Source organism: Misgurnus anguillicaudatus, chromosome 17 (assembly GCF_027580225.2).
Source record: "Misgurnus anguillicaudatus chromosome 17, ASM2758022v2, whole genome shotgun sequence".
Classification (NCBI taxonomy): domain Eukaryota; kingdom Metazoa; phylum Chordata; class Actinopteri; order Cypriniformes; family Cobitidae; genus Misgurnus; species Misgurnus anguillicaudatus.
In genome coordinates this window covers 33366160-33383491 of record NC_073353.2, presented here as the reverse complement: position 1 = coordinate 33383491, position 17332 = coordinate 33366160, and the positions used below count along the sequence as shown (strand labels likewise).

General features: G+C 39.0%; 1 protein-coding gene across 1 annotated transcript in view; it reads right to left on the bottom strand.

The window, feature by feature from the left end:
• The window catches only part of spegb (striated muscle enriched protein kinase b), a 118683-nt gene that overhangs the window by 13775 nt on the left and 87576 nt on the right, over positions 1-17332 (bottom strand). The window contains 13 exon segments of the mRNA XM_073854646.1: positions 1628-1750; positions 2402-2569; positions 3441-3557; positions 3721-3870; positions 4276-6907; positions 6996-7064; positions 7279-7321; positions 7453-7605; positions 9105-9131; positions 9232-9404; positions 9506-9583; positions 9763-9820; positions 10225-10425. Of these exon segments, the coding sequence (XP_073710747.1) occupies positions 1628-1750; positions 2402-2569; positions 3441-3557; positions 3721-3870; positions 4276-6907; positions 6996-7064; positions 7279-7321; positions 7453-7605; positions 9105-9131; positions 9232-9404; positions 9506-9583; positions 9763-9820; positions 10225-10425 (3992 nt within the window).

Below are 17332 nucleotides of genomic sequence, written 5' to 3'. Positions count from 1 at the left end.
TTTCTTAAAAGAAAAATCCAGATAATTTACTCACCACCATGTCATCCAAAATGTTGATGTCTTTCTTTGTTCAGTCGAGAAGAAATTATGTTTTTTGAAGAAAACATTGCAGAATTTTTCTAATTTTAATGGACTTTATTAGAACCCAACATTTAATACTTAACTCAACACTTAACAGTTTTTTTCAACGGAGTTTCAAAGGACTATAAACAATCCCAAACGAGGCATAAGGGTCTTATCTAGCGAAACGATTGTCATTTTTGACAATAAAAAGAACAAATATACACTTTTAAAGCACAACTTCTCGTCATGTAGATCCGGTCGTGATGCGCCAGCTGACCCCACTACGTCACCGCAATACGTCATGACGTCAAGAGGTCACAGAGGACGAACGCGAAACTCCGCCCCAGTGTTTACAAGCGTCTTGAAAGAGGACCGTTCCTACGTTGTTGTATGTCAACTGATACTAATTAATGTCTTTGTGGCAGTTTATTGTTTAAAATGGTCCGCAAATGTGCGTTTTATATATGTAACACGTGACCTCCCTACGTCACTACGCATTTACATTAGGTCGCACTGCACCGGACCTTGACGAAAAGTTGTGGTTTAAAGGTATTTTTTTTTTTTTTGTCAAAGGTGACGGTCGTTTCGCTGGATGGGACCCTTGTGCCTGGTTTGGGATTGTTTGTGGTCCTTTGAAACTCCGTTGAAAAAAACTGTTAAGTGTTGAGTTAAGTATTAAATGTTGGGTTCTATTAAAGTCCATCAAAACTAGAAAAATTCTGCAATGTTTTCCCAAAAAACACAATCTCTTCTGGACTGAACAAAGAAAGACATCAACATCCTGGATGACATGGTGGTGAGCAAACCATCTGGATTTTTCTTTCAAGAAAATGGAATATTCCTTTAAGAACACTGTCATTGCTGCTGTCATCCTTGGGACGTCGTTGCTGAACTTTTTTGACAGCGATCAACTGTAAAATATTTTGGTCCTGCTCGATTTTGGTGACTTCGAGTAAAATAATGAAACGTTTTTCATAAGATCCCCTGTGGTCAATGTGTTAGCATGACAGAAGCTTGATCTGTCGTGTGAGAACAAGCAACAGTCTCCATTTTTTCATCACCCGAGTGCCTCTCAGGTAAATTATTCGATTTTGATGGCTTACGTCTCTTCCCCACCACAGAAAACCACCACAGGTTTATCCATGCCATCAAAATTACTATTTTGTTTTTGTTTGTTTGTTGATCACGAAGTAAAAAGTAGATGAGGAAAACTAGGATTCCGTGTGTATTCAAAGCTCCGCCCTTATTGTTTACAATGCATGGAATGGTGCGCTGTGATTGGTTAAACGGATTTATTGCATTCTGCAGAGAAGGAGGACTGCCGTTTTTGTCGCCGTTTAGAAAAAAATTGAGAAAAGATGACAGAATAACACGACGGATATCGGATTTTGCGTAAATTTAAGAATTTACTTATTAATACTGACCTGATACAATACTGATTTTGATGGTAACTTTTTTTTTTAATGCCGTTTATCGCATTTTGGAACCAAAATATTTAAATATATAAGCAAGCGTTGAATATTGAGCAAGTTTTAATAGAATAATATGAATTGAATTGACCAACCCTCTGTTCTTCTCTCAAGGGAATATGTGCATGGTGCTGTGGTGTCGGAGGGTCTCCACACCACCAAGGCAGTGTTCCTATACTTCTGGGGAACTTCGGGTGTCCCAGGACTATTAGGCAGACCTAAAAAAGAATTTGATATTTATATGCTTAAATGCTTAGTGTACTGTAAAAGTGTAATTTTACAGAATAGCCTTTCATCTTCAGAAGTTTTGGCACTGTGGTGACACAATTACTCTGAATTTCCATGACAGTTACTACATTAGGATTTATAACTATTTATAAAAAAAATTACACTTAAAAGCACATTTTTAAGCTGACTACTGTACATGATGTTTTCAGCTCTGCTAGTGAGTCGCCTCAGCACTGAGCTACAATTTAGTGAAGTGAATAATTGATGGCCTTCTGTTCCAAGAGAAAATGCACAATGATAATTGAACAGCGCATTATCCTGCTCATGCTGAAAGCCTGAGCCAATGGCATTTCTGCTCTTAAGAGCTCTTTTCTTGTTTGCAGCTGTGAGTTTTGCAGTAACTGTAATAAAACTCATTTCTTTCACTGGTTCCCTGTGTTTCACTTTATCTCTGTTTTTGTCTACTCTGTGGTTTGAGAAATGCTGAAACGTTGTAAATGCAACCATAAGCAAAGATAGATAAATAGACAGATACTTTATTCATCCCAGTGGGAAATTCACATTGAATATGGGGGGAAGAGGGGGCCTCCACCCCCACACGTTTCAATAAAGATGATTCTGGCTTTGTTCCTAAAACTTACGTGCGAGGGACACAACACTCGTGCTGCTGATAGAGGCCAGTGGGTTTGTAGCCACACATTCATATACGCCTGCATCCTTTTTAGTAGTCTTCATAATCATCAGCAGCTGTCTCCCATCAGGGCAGGATATCATGTTCATCCTCGGGTCAATCTCAAGAGGTTTCTTATCTGAGAATAAATAAAGCATCAGAGAGTTACTCATGAACCTTTACTTTAACAAAGCCACAGCATTTTCTAAAGTTAATGCTAACATTTTACACCATGACTTTCTGGTGTTACTTTGACCTGACATTTACTTGGAAGCGAAAAGAGCTTCTAAATATAGCCAAAAATAAACAGCGTTGGATGTGTCAGCACCTGGACTAATAATACACCATGGTTTGGTACTCATGGTACAGAACAGGTTCACTTCAGACTACCATGTATGATGATCACTCACAAAAGTAATCTTTTGTTACATATACCAGGTTTAATTTCAAATTACATACTGAGGCCGAGTGTTGGGGAAAGTTACTTTTAAAATTAATGTATTACTATATTAAGTTACTCCCCAAAAAAGTAACTAATTGCGTTACTTAGTTACTTTTCATGGAAAGTAATGCTTACGTTACTTTTAAGTTACTTTTGCATTACTTTTAAGTTACTTTTGCGTTACTTTTAAGTTACTTTTGCGTTACTTTTTCTTACTTGGCTGAGGCTTGATCTCCTTTAGGCCTTGCAGGTGTTTTTATGACTGAAAAGTTTTTCATTCAGAATTTGCATATTTCCATCGCAAAAGTCAAGCTTGTGCCTGCAATCTCCGTTTCTGACTGAAACTGTTCCCAAGTTTCAATAATGTTCAAGCATTTCATATAGACAAACAGATATCAATCATTGTGAAATTGCCTTTTTGTGATATGCTTTGCTCGACAATACAACTAGCTGTGAGATAATCCATTTGAAATTCATTTACAGGTATTTAATATTTAGCTGTATACTTTCTGAAATTGCCTTCAATCTTTATTTCCACAGAAGTACAGATTAGGATTTCGAATCAAACCTCTCATCCATGAGATCTGTGGGTGAGGACTGCCAGCAGGGAGGCAGCTGAGAGTGACGGGATCTCCCTCCAAGAGAACGTGGTCCCTCAGTTTAATATGGAACACAGGTGGGAAGTCTAATTGTTGAGAGAACCAGTCAACAGATCCATGAGATGGGTACAATCATTTATTTTCCATAGCCGTGTTGATCCACATGAATAATTGATTTAATAATAAACAAAAAAGCAGGAGACATAAAACAAAAGCTATTGTAAAATAAACAAACAATATCTGAAATACCAGATGCTAGCTGAGTGTATTTGCGAGAGCGGAGAGAGCCGTTTTCCCTGGCGATGGAAGCTGGGATGTCTGGTTGGGAAACGGTCTTGTCTCGTTTTCCTCTTGTCAACCCCCAACGGTCCCACCGTGATCTCCGTTCCGTTTCTGCACCTGGAAATAAAATATTATGGCCTTTAAAGTCAAGAGAATTGAAAACAGCATGGCCCTGTATTATTTTTTAAGATTAAAGTTTTACAAAAAATATAATCATGTGACACATGCAAAACCAATTGCATAAGGATTCTTTCAAATTTCTGTAAAGATTCGTTTTGTTCTGCTGAATACAAATAAAGATTTTTTTTGAAGAATGTTTATAACCAAGCAGATTTGTTTGAGGGCACCATTGACTTCCATAGTAGTAAAAAAAGAATACTATGGAAGTGAAGGGTGTCTCAGATCTGTTTATTAACATATTCCAAAATATCTTCAGCAGAACAAAGAAACCGATACAGGTTTGGGACAACTTGAGGGTGGGTAAATGATGACAGAATGTATTTAATAAGAAAAAAAGCAAACTCTTAACAGCTGATTCTGACTGGATGCTTGACATGGAATCTAGAGATTCGGATGAAGCCCCTTTTCCTGACTGGGTGGTCAGCTGGTGCTGTGGGACACCCATCTTCTTCAGACTTCCTCCCTCTGAGGAGGTACGCCTCAGTATAGAGAATATAGGTGTCCTTTTGACCTCCGTCTTGCCTTCATTGTCGTCTATTCTCTCCTCAGACTGACTCCTAATCCTTGTGGATATGCTTGCTATGGTACTGCCAATTTTCTTGCGCATGGCGAGAACAGGTGACTCAGATGGCACTTTGGACTCTGGCTCTGGGGGACTCTCAGGGCCTCCATCCATCCTCATCATCTCTATCTCCTTCTTGTCTTGGGATCCTCTCCGTCCCAGTGCCCAGGATAGACGTCGCCTGGGTGTTGCAGCCTCCTCCTCTTTGACCTTGTCCTCCTTTCTCTCCAAGGATGGGGATCTTTTTAAGCGCATGGAGAGTCTCCTCATGAACCCAGGGTCCTTTTGTGCCTCACGAAGATCCTGAACTGATTTGGACTTTTCTTCTAACCTCCTGTTCACAAACTCTAATGGAGCTCCAACAGGTCCTGGGCGATACATTTCCTCTGTTGTTTCAGGTGCAACAGTGGTGGGCTTTTCTTCTGTCTTTTGCAACGAGAAACGCTTGAGACTACGAGTTAGAGAGGATTCACGCTTCTTAAACCGAGCTTCGAAGACCTCCTCAGATGCAAGATCCTGGATGTTGCTTCCAAGAGATGGGTCTGGCTTAGGGGAGGCACGAGTGGGAGTTTTTGGGGGACTTGGTTCTTTGGGAGGGTGCTCTGTTGATGCAACTCGAGAAAAGACTGCGGGATGTTCAGTCCTTTGATGAACTTCAGGTTTGGTTGACAGAAGGGTCGGTTCAGAGGTGTGTCTGGAAATGGGTGCATACACTGGAACTGATGGTGGGGTGGATGATGGTCTAGTAGGTGGCAGTGCAGAAGGTTGGCCCGATGCCTGAACTGATGGGACCATGATGGTCTGCATGATACTGGCATACGCTGAAGTCCTACCATCTGGGAGAACTGTGCGTGCAGGGAGAGAGGGTGCCACATAGGGTGATGAGACACTGTGAGGAATGTTAGCTGGGGCTGCTGCTGGGGTTACTGTGATTGAGCTGGCGGAAATCGGAATCTCTGTAGAGATCGGAATCGCTGTAGGCTTGGCTGATGCATTTACCTCATCCTTAACTTTAACCTCCATCTTTGGAGCACTAGGCTCAGTATCTTCCTTATGCTTTATATCTTCTCTTTCTTGGTCATCCTCAACATCTTCCTCTAAAACAGCCATGGGGGCCAAGGCAGTCTCTGGCTTACTTTCAGCCACTTGTTCAGGTTCCTTATTGATTTCCTCTAACTTTATCTGTTCCTTTTCCTGTGCGTCAGCCTCCCTTGATTTCTGATCAACACTATCATCGTCTGCAACACTCTTTAACGCAGTGATCTCCTCTGATTTACTGTCCTTGTCGTATGTCGGCTCCTTTTCCTCATCTTTCTCGTATTTCTCTGGCTCTGGTGTTGGAGCTTTGGGCGTGACAGGGCGAGAATCCACCTTGACTGGCTCTGTAAGAACAGACATAGATACAGCTTCCTGTAGCCGCCTCTCCTCTATTTGTGCCAGTGGAATCTCCAGAGGTGCACCAATTCGTCTGTGCAAAGGCATGGGTTCTGGATCGCCCTGGCTAAAGGAAGCACTCTTGCGGAGTATCTTGGTCTTTGGGACATCATCTCTAGGTGACTCACTGGATGCCGCTCTAACAAGTGGAGGGTTGCCTGTCCGAGATGTTCGGCCAAATCGCTTCTCGTCGCCCATACCCAAGGTCTCCAGCAAGGGACCTCGTAATCCGCTCATCTTGTTGTCTACAGAGCCACCCCTGAGAAGCCTCTGCCTCATCAGTTCCAATTTCAAGGCGTAGTCTTCCTGGCTCAGCTTTGCAGCACCTGGACTTGGGCTCCTCCTTGGGAGCTCCATAGATACAGACTTTTGCAAAATTCTTTTTCCATCTGAAGGACTTTCCTCTGTACCCTCTTCTTGTTTGATGTGGAGCTGTAGGGCACTGTCAGCTGAGCTTCCCCTTCGTAGCTCGCCCCTTCGACGTGCTCCCTCCGACTCATCTAACTCCATGCTTGAGCCTCTGCGCATTGGTCTCTTTGCCTGCTCTGCCATGTTGGCCAGTTCTCCTGGTTCCTCATCAGATGAGCCTTTTTCTTCTACTTGTGTAGACCTCTTCTTGCCTCGACCGCTGGCAGCTGCATCTCCATCCTCTCTTTTTAATGTCTCCACTTCCATGGGCTCTGGCTTTGTATGGCTTGATGTAGGCTTCTCAGCATTTCCGTTAAGTTTACCAACCATCTCATCATCTCCCCCAATTTCAGTCAAAGACATTCTAGATCCAGAGAATTCCATGTTGAGAGGCATCGGGATAAAAGGCAGCTCATCAATGTCTTCATCAGAATCTGAAGATGATGATGGGGGTGGTGAGCCTTGTTTCTTATGTCGTGGAATAGCAATGGAAATATGGCTGGTGGAGTCATCCAGTAGCTCAGGTATAGACCTCATTACCATTTTAGATTTATAGTTGATAAGAGATCGCTGTAAGAGATTGGATGAACATTACAATGACATATTGTTAAAACTTAAACAATAAGCACTGAAAAATTATCCGCAAACACCATCTTACCTGCCATTTTCTTCTGAACAAAAACTTTTTGAGGGACTCTGTGCTTATGCTCTTGCCCTTATTCAGGGTCTAAAGTAGAAAAGTGTGTATAATAAAGATTAGAGTCTAAAATAACATTACCATAACAGTTCTAGAGTGGATTTAGATGGTTCAAAAATTTTCAATCTTTCAATGGTGTAAAATGTATCTTATGTGGTAAAATGTTTTACGTTCTAGCACTTCAAGCAAATGTTTGCAACAAGCCTAAAGGTGCATTTTTTCTTTAACTTCACACTGACAGTACCTTGAACCAGGGGTGACGAAGACCCTCATTAGCATCAGGTCTCCTGTGTATAAAGTAACATTAAAGAAATTGCCAGTTAACACAAAGTGCTTTTAGCAGTGGGAATCATTTTCTTGACAATAAATTATCAACAGGTGCATAGCGCAGCAGATAAGCACCGTAGTTTCCACTTACAATCTATCAGCCACCAGCAGTTTGATGACGAATCCCTTGGCTTCATGGCAGAGGTCCATAAACATGCTTTCTTCGAAAGCCACATTATAGTTTCTGATGTTGAGAACAGAACTGCGATCGTTTTCTCCAGCGAAAGGAGAAACTCCAGTAAGACTGTAATAAAGAACCTCAGTTAACCTTAACAATGTCCAATTATATTTAAGTTCTATTGCTATAACAATGTTTTTGCTTTAGAATTATTGATGTTTGGCTTAAGACTTTCATTTTTATTAATGTCACCTGACATCTTCTATATTTTGTCTTTGGTAGACAGCAGTGATGTGCAGGTTGATTTAAAATGAGCGGGTGCCTGCGGTCACCCGCGGTTACGAGTCATCCAAAAATATTTTTTATTCGGTTGCACGGTCGGTCGGGTCGTTTGAAATAAAGATGCCATTTAACTATTTTAAACAATTACAACTTTTAAAAAATGCGGGCCAGAAAGCGGGTCGTTTTTTTTGTGGTCCGAGTTGCGGGCGGGTGATTGTCGTGAAATTAAACTTATGAGGTGTCATGAAACATTTTGATAAAAAAAGTAAATGCAAAGTAAAAGTATCAAAATAAGACGCATACAGTTACGAACATTTCTTCATGTTTTGCACATTATTTCAAATGACATCATACAAACCAATTTAGTTTTTTTCCACATTTAAGGGGAAATTTTTCATTACCGCAATGTATCTATGACTGATGATCTTGGTTCTTTGACATGTAAATATTTATAATTAAAAAATGTAAAAAATTAAAAGCTTCAGTGCATGTTATACTATAAACATTTACAGTAAAGAAACATGTGGTATTTGGTGATCATTGGAGACAATAATAAGGAATTTAAATGTGTCCAAGAAATATTTTCTCATCCTCCGCAAGAATTTTCAATCATTGTTTAAGCCCTCAAGGAACTAACATTTTCAAAAAAAAAAAAAAATGTTGGTAGGGACATAATTGACTGTGACACTCAAGATGGCTAGCAGGTAAGCAGTTCTTATTTTTTTTCTCCAGATAAAAGTTGATATTTTGTTTATCATAGAACCTAGACAACTTTTTAGTTCTCATTACCGAAACATGAGTTTGTAAATGCATATATTTAATGTAATATCATGTTCATTTTTTATAATGATAACCTAAAAAATGTAAATAATTTTATAGGAAATATTTTTTTAAATCTTCTAAAAATAATGGTTATAGTAAGTTCAGACCTTAATCTTATATGTGCAAAAAAATTGCCTTTAATAGCTTTAAAAAAAAATCTGATGCTGGACACCTTTTAAATCTGGATTTCGTGAGAATCACCCGGGCAGGTTAGTTGAAAACGTCGGTCGGGTGCGGGTTGTTTATACATTAGACACTGGTAGACATTAGAAAATCCCCAACCAAACAGTTTTGTAACGCTTCTGCTATATCTTTTTTTATATAATTTAATATATTAACCCCTTCAGACCTTTTTCCAATGTTTAATCAATGTGCCTTATTTTGATTGGTTGATCAGCATTTTTATTGGTTTGAACCACAAAATGTGATGTCCATTCCAGTGGACGCAGTTTTTGAAGGGGTTAGCATAAATTAAATAAAAAGTTACCTTATTATAGTACAGATAATTTACATAAGCTTACCATAAGTATGTTAGAACTCCAACAGGCCTGTAAGAAAAAGATAAATACTGAGCATTCATGACACATTAGATGCTGTATACAGATTTGTACAAGAGCTATTTTGTGATGGAGGGACCAGGTGCGTTACCAGATGTCCGTTGCCTTGGAGACAGGAGTCTGGTTAACAATCTCTGGGGCGACAAATTCTGGAGTGCCATATTTGCAATACTGTGCCTCATCAGGTGTGAATTTTACAGCATTGCCAAAATCACATATGCGGATCTGATCACTGCTGGAGTCTGCCATGAGGATATTATCAGGCTGAGAGGAAAAATGGAGGGATTCAGTCAACACACGTTACTTACTGCAATTACTGCATGCCTATGAAAGGAAAACAGCAATACTGAAAATGACATATTTACCTTGATGTCCAGATGAAGTACGTCATGCTGATGTAGATAGTAAATACCCTCCAACAGCTGTCTTACACTGGATCGGATCTGCAACAAACCATAAAGACAATTTCTTATTCAAACGAATACTGTAAATGTTTGTTACGCTCGATGCAGAAAATATCTCAGTAAAATGTTTAATGATCTATGAAGTAAATAGTATAATTAACTTGACAAGAAGATAACAGACCGAAAAACACATCAAAGTACACTACAGGTTAACTCACCTCAGACTCCATTAATGTTGATTTCTTTGTTAGCCTTTCAAGAAGCTCCTCATGACATCTTTACATATTGTCAAAGGTAAATAATTTAACACATGTGAGAGAAAGTCTCATTGTGCAGAAATGAATGTAAACATGTATATTACATCCAAAACTACATTTATGCATATATGTACAGTACATGTTTTATTAAAGATGTCTTCTCTTTATGAGCCTTCCCTGGAGACTTGAAAAATGCATAACATAAGTGTATGGGACAGCTACAGCACAGATAGATCGAAGCACTCTGGGATTATATTGGCCATATGACTACAGCTGTTATTAGATCAGTACTTTATTGCACATATAGCTGTATCAGATTTCAATGCAGAAAGGCAAACATTATCAAGTTAAATGTAAGCATTTTCTCATAAAGCTTTCTGTATGGAAGACACATTTTTAAAAAAGCATGTTAAAAAAGGATACAGCTCTGTGATAATAATGACAGCATTCTTCTTCTCGAAAGCATCATGAAAGTACAGGATCCTCTCATGATCCAGTTGAGACAGGATGGTCATCTCTCTCAGAGCCGAAGCCTTTCGTTTAGCTCGAGCAGAGATGAACTTAGCCGCAAGTTCCTTCTTTCCTGTCTTCTGTGTCACACGCTTCACATACGAGAATGCCCCTCTAAAAAAGAAAGTTTTTTATAAACTTATTTAGTATAAGCATTCTATTCTTTGTAAAAAACTTAAAGGTGAATAATGGTTTATTTAACTCTTTCCCCACCATCACCATGATTTTATGCGCATCAAGCATCGCATCAAAAACGAGTTATGGAAACGGCAAATAAAAATCCCTTAATTCGCAAAAAAGTTTTTATGCTCGCTTGATGTGGTTTTTGAGCAAATGCGAATAATGGGAGATGGAAACGCATTTGCGAATAAATTCTGAAGTAGGGAACATTAATTCCACGGGACTGACCCTATTTCCGCTGAAGTTGTCTTTACCATATATGGGGCTCGACGGTGCTAGTGCCTGCTTAAAAAATGCTGCATTCCTTCTTCTGTGCACAGCATTTAGTTTGTCAAGTTCAATCTCTAAATATGTGTTTGTTGCGTCATGTTGCATCCCAATATCACGAAATTACGTGACTATTTCACGTATGGACCAACGTGAAAATGTCACGTTTTGCCGCGTTTGAACGTGAGCATGTCACGCTTTTCTGTTTATGTCACTGTCACGTATTGGTTACTCAACCTTTTTTGTCCTAATTTCTTACCATTGTCGCTTCGGTTTAGGGTTAGATTAACATAAAATGACATCCTTACCTAAACAAACTCTAACCCCAACGTCAGGCGACAATTAGTTAAAGTTTAGAAAATATAAAATAATAAGTCTTGTATCTTTTTTTATAAACCAATACTTAAAGTGACAAATACTTAAAGTGACATATAACGCAAGCACCAAATCTAACCCTAAACCGAAGCGACAATGGTTTGAAAATAGGACAAAAAAGTTGAGTAACCAATACGTGACAGTGACACAAACAGAAAAGCGTGACATGCTCACGTTCAAACGTGGCAAAACGTGACATTTTCACGTTGGTCCATACGTGAAATAGTCACGTAATTGCGTGATATAGGGTTGGCATGTTAACGGCGTTATAAGTAATTGGCGTTAGTAACTGCATTATTTTTTTCAGTAACGAGTAATCAATAAATTACTGTTTCCCCCGTTATAACGCCGTTATCGTTACTGACATTAAAATGCTGCGGGTTACTAAAATTGATCTCACTGTAGTGATTTTTACCCGCGTATGCTCGCTCTCTCTTTTTCTCTTGTGTGTGTGTGTGTGTGTGTGTGTTGTGAGAAACATAACTGATGATGATTGGTGTGTGTGTGTGTTAGAGGGGGTGGGAGAACCACATAGCTGATGATGATTGGCTTAATTTCCATCGTTAGCCAACCAGAGGCAGAGTTCACAATAGGCACGCGTCGCACACTCGCACAGTCCGAGTCCGAGCGTGCAGTGTAAAAAAGTCTGAGCAACTTGGTCACTTTGTCGCTACATTAAGCAACTTTCTATCATTTTAGCGACTTTATAGGACAAATCTAGTTATCTTTTCTGGTGTGGTTGGAGACTTTTGTAGACTGACATGAAAATACGTGTCGTTTTCTCTTCTCAACGAGCAGCGGTGCTGCTGCTGTGCCCCATCTCAAAGCACTGACATGCAGCCTGGTCATCGCGCATCAATCACTCCAAAAACACCGGCAACAGGGCGATGGCAAGTAAAACAAGCTCAAAGGTAGCGGTCGCAAACACAAAGTATAAAGCACAACTTTTCCATTGTTGAGGTGAAAGGCAAGAACGTTTGTGTAATACTTATGGACATGAAAGAAAAAGTCTCTCCACGTCTGTGGCAAGTAATTCTGATCTAATAAAGCACCTCACATCGTCACATGCTGCCACAAAATTTGTGATTTCTCTGTAGTATCCATTTTAGTCATTTAACATATTTAATTTTGTAAGGGGCATTCAAGTTATTTGAAATATTAGAATTTTTTAAGTAACGCAGTAATTACTTTTCCTGGTAATTCATTACTTTTATTATAATGTAACGCAGTTACTTACTCAGTTACTATTTGCGAGAAGTAATTAGTAACTATAACTAATTACTTTTTAAAGTAACGTTACCAACACTGCTTGTCAAAATAAGTGCCTGCTGCACACGCGTCAAAAGCATTTATGATAAAACAGACGCTCATGTTCACAAAATATAAGCAAAACACTAACATAACACTAAACTAAGATTACACATGAGATTAATTAAGTATCTGGCAAACGCGAGTGTCTCTTTTATCATGGACCCTTTGGACGCTTCTGCAGCAGGCACTTATTTATTTTGGCATGGCACGTGATGCACATAGGTTCACTCGGCGCGCTAAACACATATTTTGAAATGACGACCCACACACACGACGGGCCACATACATGCTGTGACAAGCTTCGCATCGTGCCCCCTCAAAAAAGAAGTCATCGGCTGGTTACTAGGTTGCCAATACCACCATCATTCGCTTGAACAACTTAATGGAAACGCACCTGATTTGCATTTTTTGCATAATTTTAAAAAGATTCACTTTACGTTTGGATGGAAACCCAGCTATTGATGAGTTATCTCGTCAATTAAGAGAAAACTCTTGCCTGCCAATGCCGTTTTTATGGCAATCCATATTTCCGCTATTATGCACGAGATGGCGTAGTACTCAACTTATAAAGCACTGAAGCATCCACTGATCCAAAAACAGTAAAAACTCTGTGTATGTTTTGATGATCGCTCTGAATTTGAGGATCTCTACCAAAAGTCCTTTACAAAAATGAAGTTATTTCGGCTTTTTGCTCAATTTTTTTTTTTTTGAAGAAGAAGAAACCTACCCATATTTGAGAGGTGATAAAAAAGAACAAATGAAGAGTTTCGTTGAAAAACGAGATTAACATTATAGTCAAAACATGTTTAATATTATGTTATCATGTTATTATTTTGTTTTATGGTGCTACTTAGCTGTATTTTTTAAGTTATGAAGGTTTAAATCAAAACAAACCAACTGCAGTTGAATTGATATTAATTGGAATGCACAACCAAAAAACAAGATTTCTGAAAAATTAAAAAAATGGAGTAATCTCGTTTTGCAACAAAACTCTTCAAATGAAGATAGGATATTATTTTTTTTAAGCAGAGAGTCTGTTCTTTCATGGATATATTGTTTGTTTATATATTTAAAGAAAAAAAATTCTGGAAGGCATACATTTTTTTGACAATCATAAAAAATGTTGGCGCTGGCTGGCAACTTAAAAAAAAATGCTGGTGGGGAAAGAGTTAACAGGTGTAAGGTGAATTCATTTTTTTAATAATCACATGTAACAGAAGTAATCAAGGCTCACCCATGGGATAGTTCACCTAAAATTAAATTTCTGTCATCATTTACTCACCCTCATGTTGTTCTAAACCTGTATACATTTCATTTTTCTGATGACAACAAAAAGATATTTTGATAAATGATGATAAGCACACAGCTGCCATAACCATTGAGTTCCATAGTAGGAAAACAAATACGATGGAAGTATTGTGATAAATGATGAAGAAGATATTTTGATAAATAATGTTAAGCACACAGTTGACGGTACCCATTGAATTCCATCATATTTGTTTTTCCTACTATGGTAGTCAATGGTTACAATCAGCTGTGTGCGTACTATCATTCATCAAAATATTTTCTTTTGTGTTCATCAGAAAAAAATTAATACATACAGGTTTAGAACAACATGAGAGAATAAGAAAATTATGACATAATGTAAATTTTTTGGTGAACTATGCCTTTTAAGGTGACATTTATGAATAGCCATCATATTGGGTGTGTGTCTATGATGCCTTAAAATGCTGTCTAGGCAGGCAGCTCATAAGGTTTTAGAAAAAAGCTATTATGTGTGTAGTGCTGTAGCATGTGTGTACATGCATTGGGTTCAGGTCTTAATAAAACTGCAGCAGTCAGCCATGAAGATTATAATTAAAGCACAGAAAGCGACAGCACGCAGTGCAGAGATACTGACTGCACTCCTCTCCGCCCAACCAAGCACTTACTATTGTGCCAAACAAATAACCCTCCCACCACAAATCTCTTGAAGCTCTTACATTGTGCAATTGTTAATGCAAATCATATCCATTTTCGAAGGATAGAAATGAAAATTGTTTGAGAAGTACTGTATGATGGGTATATTTACTAGGGTAGTGAAGAAATTAAAATGTGCAATTACTTTAACCTCCTAAGACCGAGCTTTGGTTTGGCTTGCATTTTAGATTTCTTCCAGTTATTTGGGGTTAGGAAGAACCAATAAATATAATAACCAAATATTTTTCTTTAAACATGAGGCAGTGTTGTCCACGTTAGTGTACAACAGGTTCCAGTTACACATAATTAAGTATTATGGTGCAAACAACAAAAATTGTGATGCCCACGTCTTACAAGGTATAACAATATGCTGAACAACAATTTAAAGTAAACCACAATTAATCATACATATCATAAAGCTCCCAAACTGAGATACTATAAAAGCAATTTTAATGTGTTATATATCATACGAGAACGTGGACCACAAAACCAATCATAAGGGTAAATTTTTTTAATTGACATTTATACATCATCTGAAAGTTGAATAAATGAGCTTTCCATTGATTTATGTTTGTTAAGATAGGACAATATTTGGCCGGGATGCAACTATTTGAAAATTGATTGAGGTTTGGCATAAAAGAAAAATCGATAATTTTGATCCACAAATTGTTGGCTATTGCTACAAATATACCCGTGTGACTTAAGACTGGCACATTTTATTTACATGAAAGATTTCCAGGTGGTTCTCATTACAGAAACTGATATTTAGGGATGTCACGATTATAACATTTGCTTGACAATTCATTCTCTGACACTGTTACGATTATTATGATATTTACATTTTATATTGATATGCATTTAGCATACGCTTGTATTCAAAGCGACTTATAGTGCATAACAATGTATACATCAATGTATACATCAGTGGCGGCCGCTGACTTCTTTGTCACAACATGTATGTAGCCCGCCACGTGCGCGGCTCGTCACTTCAAAATATGTGTTCGCCAAGTCGAGCGAACCCGTGTGCATCACGCGCCATGCCAAAATAAGTGCCTGCTGCAGATGCATCTAAAGGGTTTATGATAAAAGAGACGCTCGCGTTTGCCAGATACTCGCATCAGATTTTACTTTTAAGGGAGTGTCTGCGTTTATTTGGTGAATGTGAGCGTGCGTCTCTTTTATCATAAACGGTTTTGACGCGTGTGCAGCAGGCACTTATTTTGACAAAACGAGCCTCCTTTTTCACGAGCCTCCACTTGTATATATTGTATCAGTATGTTTGTTGGGTTCGAACCAATGACCTTTTGCGTTGCTAAAGCAATGCTCTACCACTGAACTTTAAAGAAGCACATATATCTTTTAGTGATATATAGAAGCACATATATCTGTTCATGTGAAAATGAACAGAAACAATGACTTTAAAGTGACCATAACAGAAAAGATAGTACAGTAAAGCCCTAAGCATCAATGTCATTTGAATATAACAGTAAGAGATGGTGGATGAAGGTCTGCTGCAGATACAACTTCCCGAAGCTTTTCTAAAGGTGTGCAATAATTGCTAGCCTGGTAATACCATCCTCTGCTATTTTGCTTCGCTTCATAGACAGAGTCTGGCTGGGCATAATTGACAATCGTTTTCCTTCTCGTGGGAGGGGCTTGTCTGAAGTTTAAAATCATTGGTCTAAACGTAAGCCAATCACACATAACATTTGGATATGATGTGCTTTATGCGCCGGATCAGCCGCATCGAATCTCTGCTGTAAAATACACGTATGATGTGAAAACAAACCCATCGAGCGAAATACCAGAGTTAACATGGCTATGAACGACTTTAGCAGATTATGTAAAGTAAATCGGGCCAGAGCTAGTTGAACACTATCCTTACGGTGGCTTTCCACTCACGTCTAACACTGCACACAGTTTCTCGCTGACGATCGGTAAAGTTGATAAATTAAACTTTTCCAAAAACTTGTCGGGAGCAGGGCAACAGCATAATCTCCATTCAAATGTTTAACAAACACTTTTCTTGTTCGGGTTTAAGTTGGCAAGTGCCGGTTCTCCACAACAGAGCAAATAGCTTTCTGTGTCTCCATGTCCACAACAACCGTGATTCGGCGTTTAGCGTCTACGTCACGGCTCTCAGCCCGCCCTCTGTTCGTTGATTGGACGGTCATTTTGAGACGGGGGGAAAACGGTTTGAATGGGAGGTATCTCAGACTGAGTACAGAAGCGTAATGAAATTTAGCGGAAGTACGAAGTCTGACGTAGTCAGGCTAAATAATTGCTATTATCTGAAATAATCATGGTTAGGACAAAATCGCGATCAAGTTATAATTTAATACTTGTGACAGCCCTACTGATAATTAAAACTGATTAAGAAATCTGTATCGTATTTGGTATAGGGATGCTGTATATTTATAGCCTTAAGGGCTCGTTATAGTCGTGCGTAGGTCCTACGGCGTAGCAGCGACGGCGTAGGTTCCGCGTCGGTTTTCATTTATACTTTTGCGTCGTCGTCCGCGGCGACGTGCAAACACACGCGCGACCGCTGGTAGGCAGTATCCACGCGTGTAACCACAGTAGCAGCACAAACGTGAAAGAAGAAGAAGCTTTAGCAAGTTAACCCACAAACGAAGAAGAAACAGCAACTTGTTGTGTATAATTTGAGAAGACCAGCAATGATGGAAGTAAATAAACAGTGACTTTTGATGCAGTTTGAGTTAAATCACTCCTCAACTTGGCTCATCTTTGTTTTCACCGTCACAAACGGAAATACCTATGACGCAGTTTTTTTACCTGACGGGAGGGGTTCTGGTGGACCAATCACAGCGCTTGCAGTCCGCGTAGAACTGACGCGCTGTTAAATTTTGTGTGAGGTGCGCGTCAGGCTACGCAGAGCTACGCACAGGCTACGGAGTAGAACCTACGC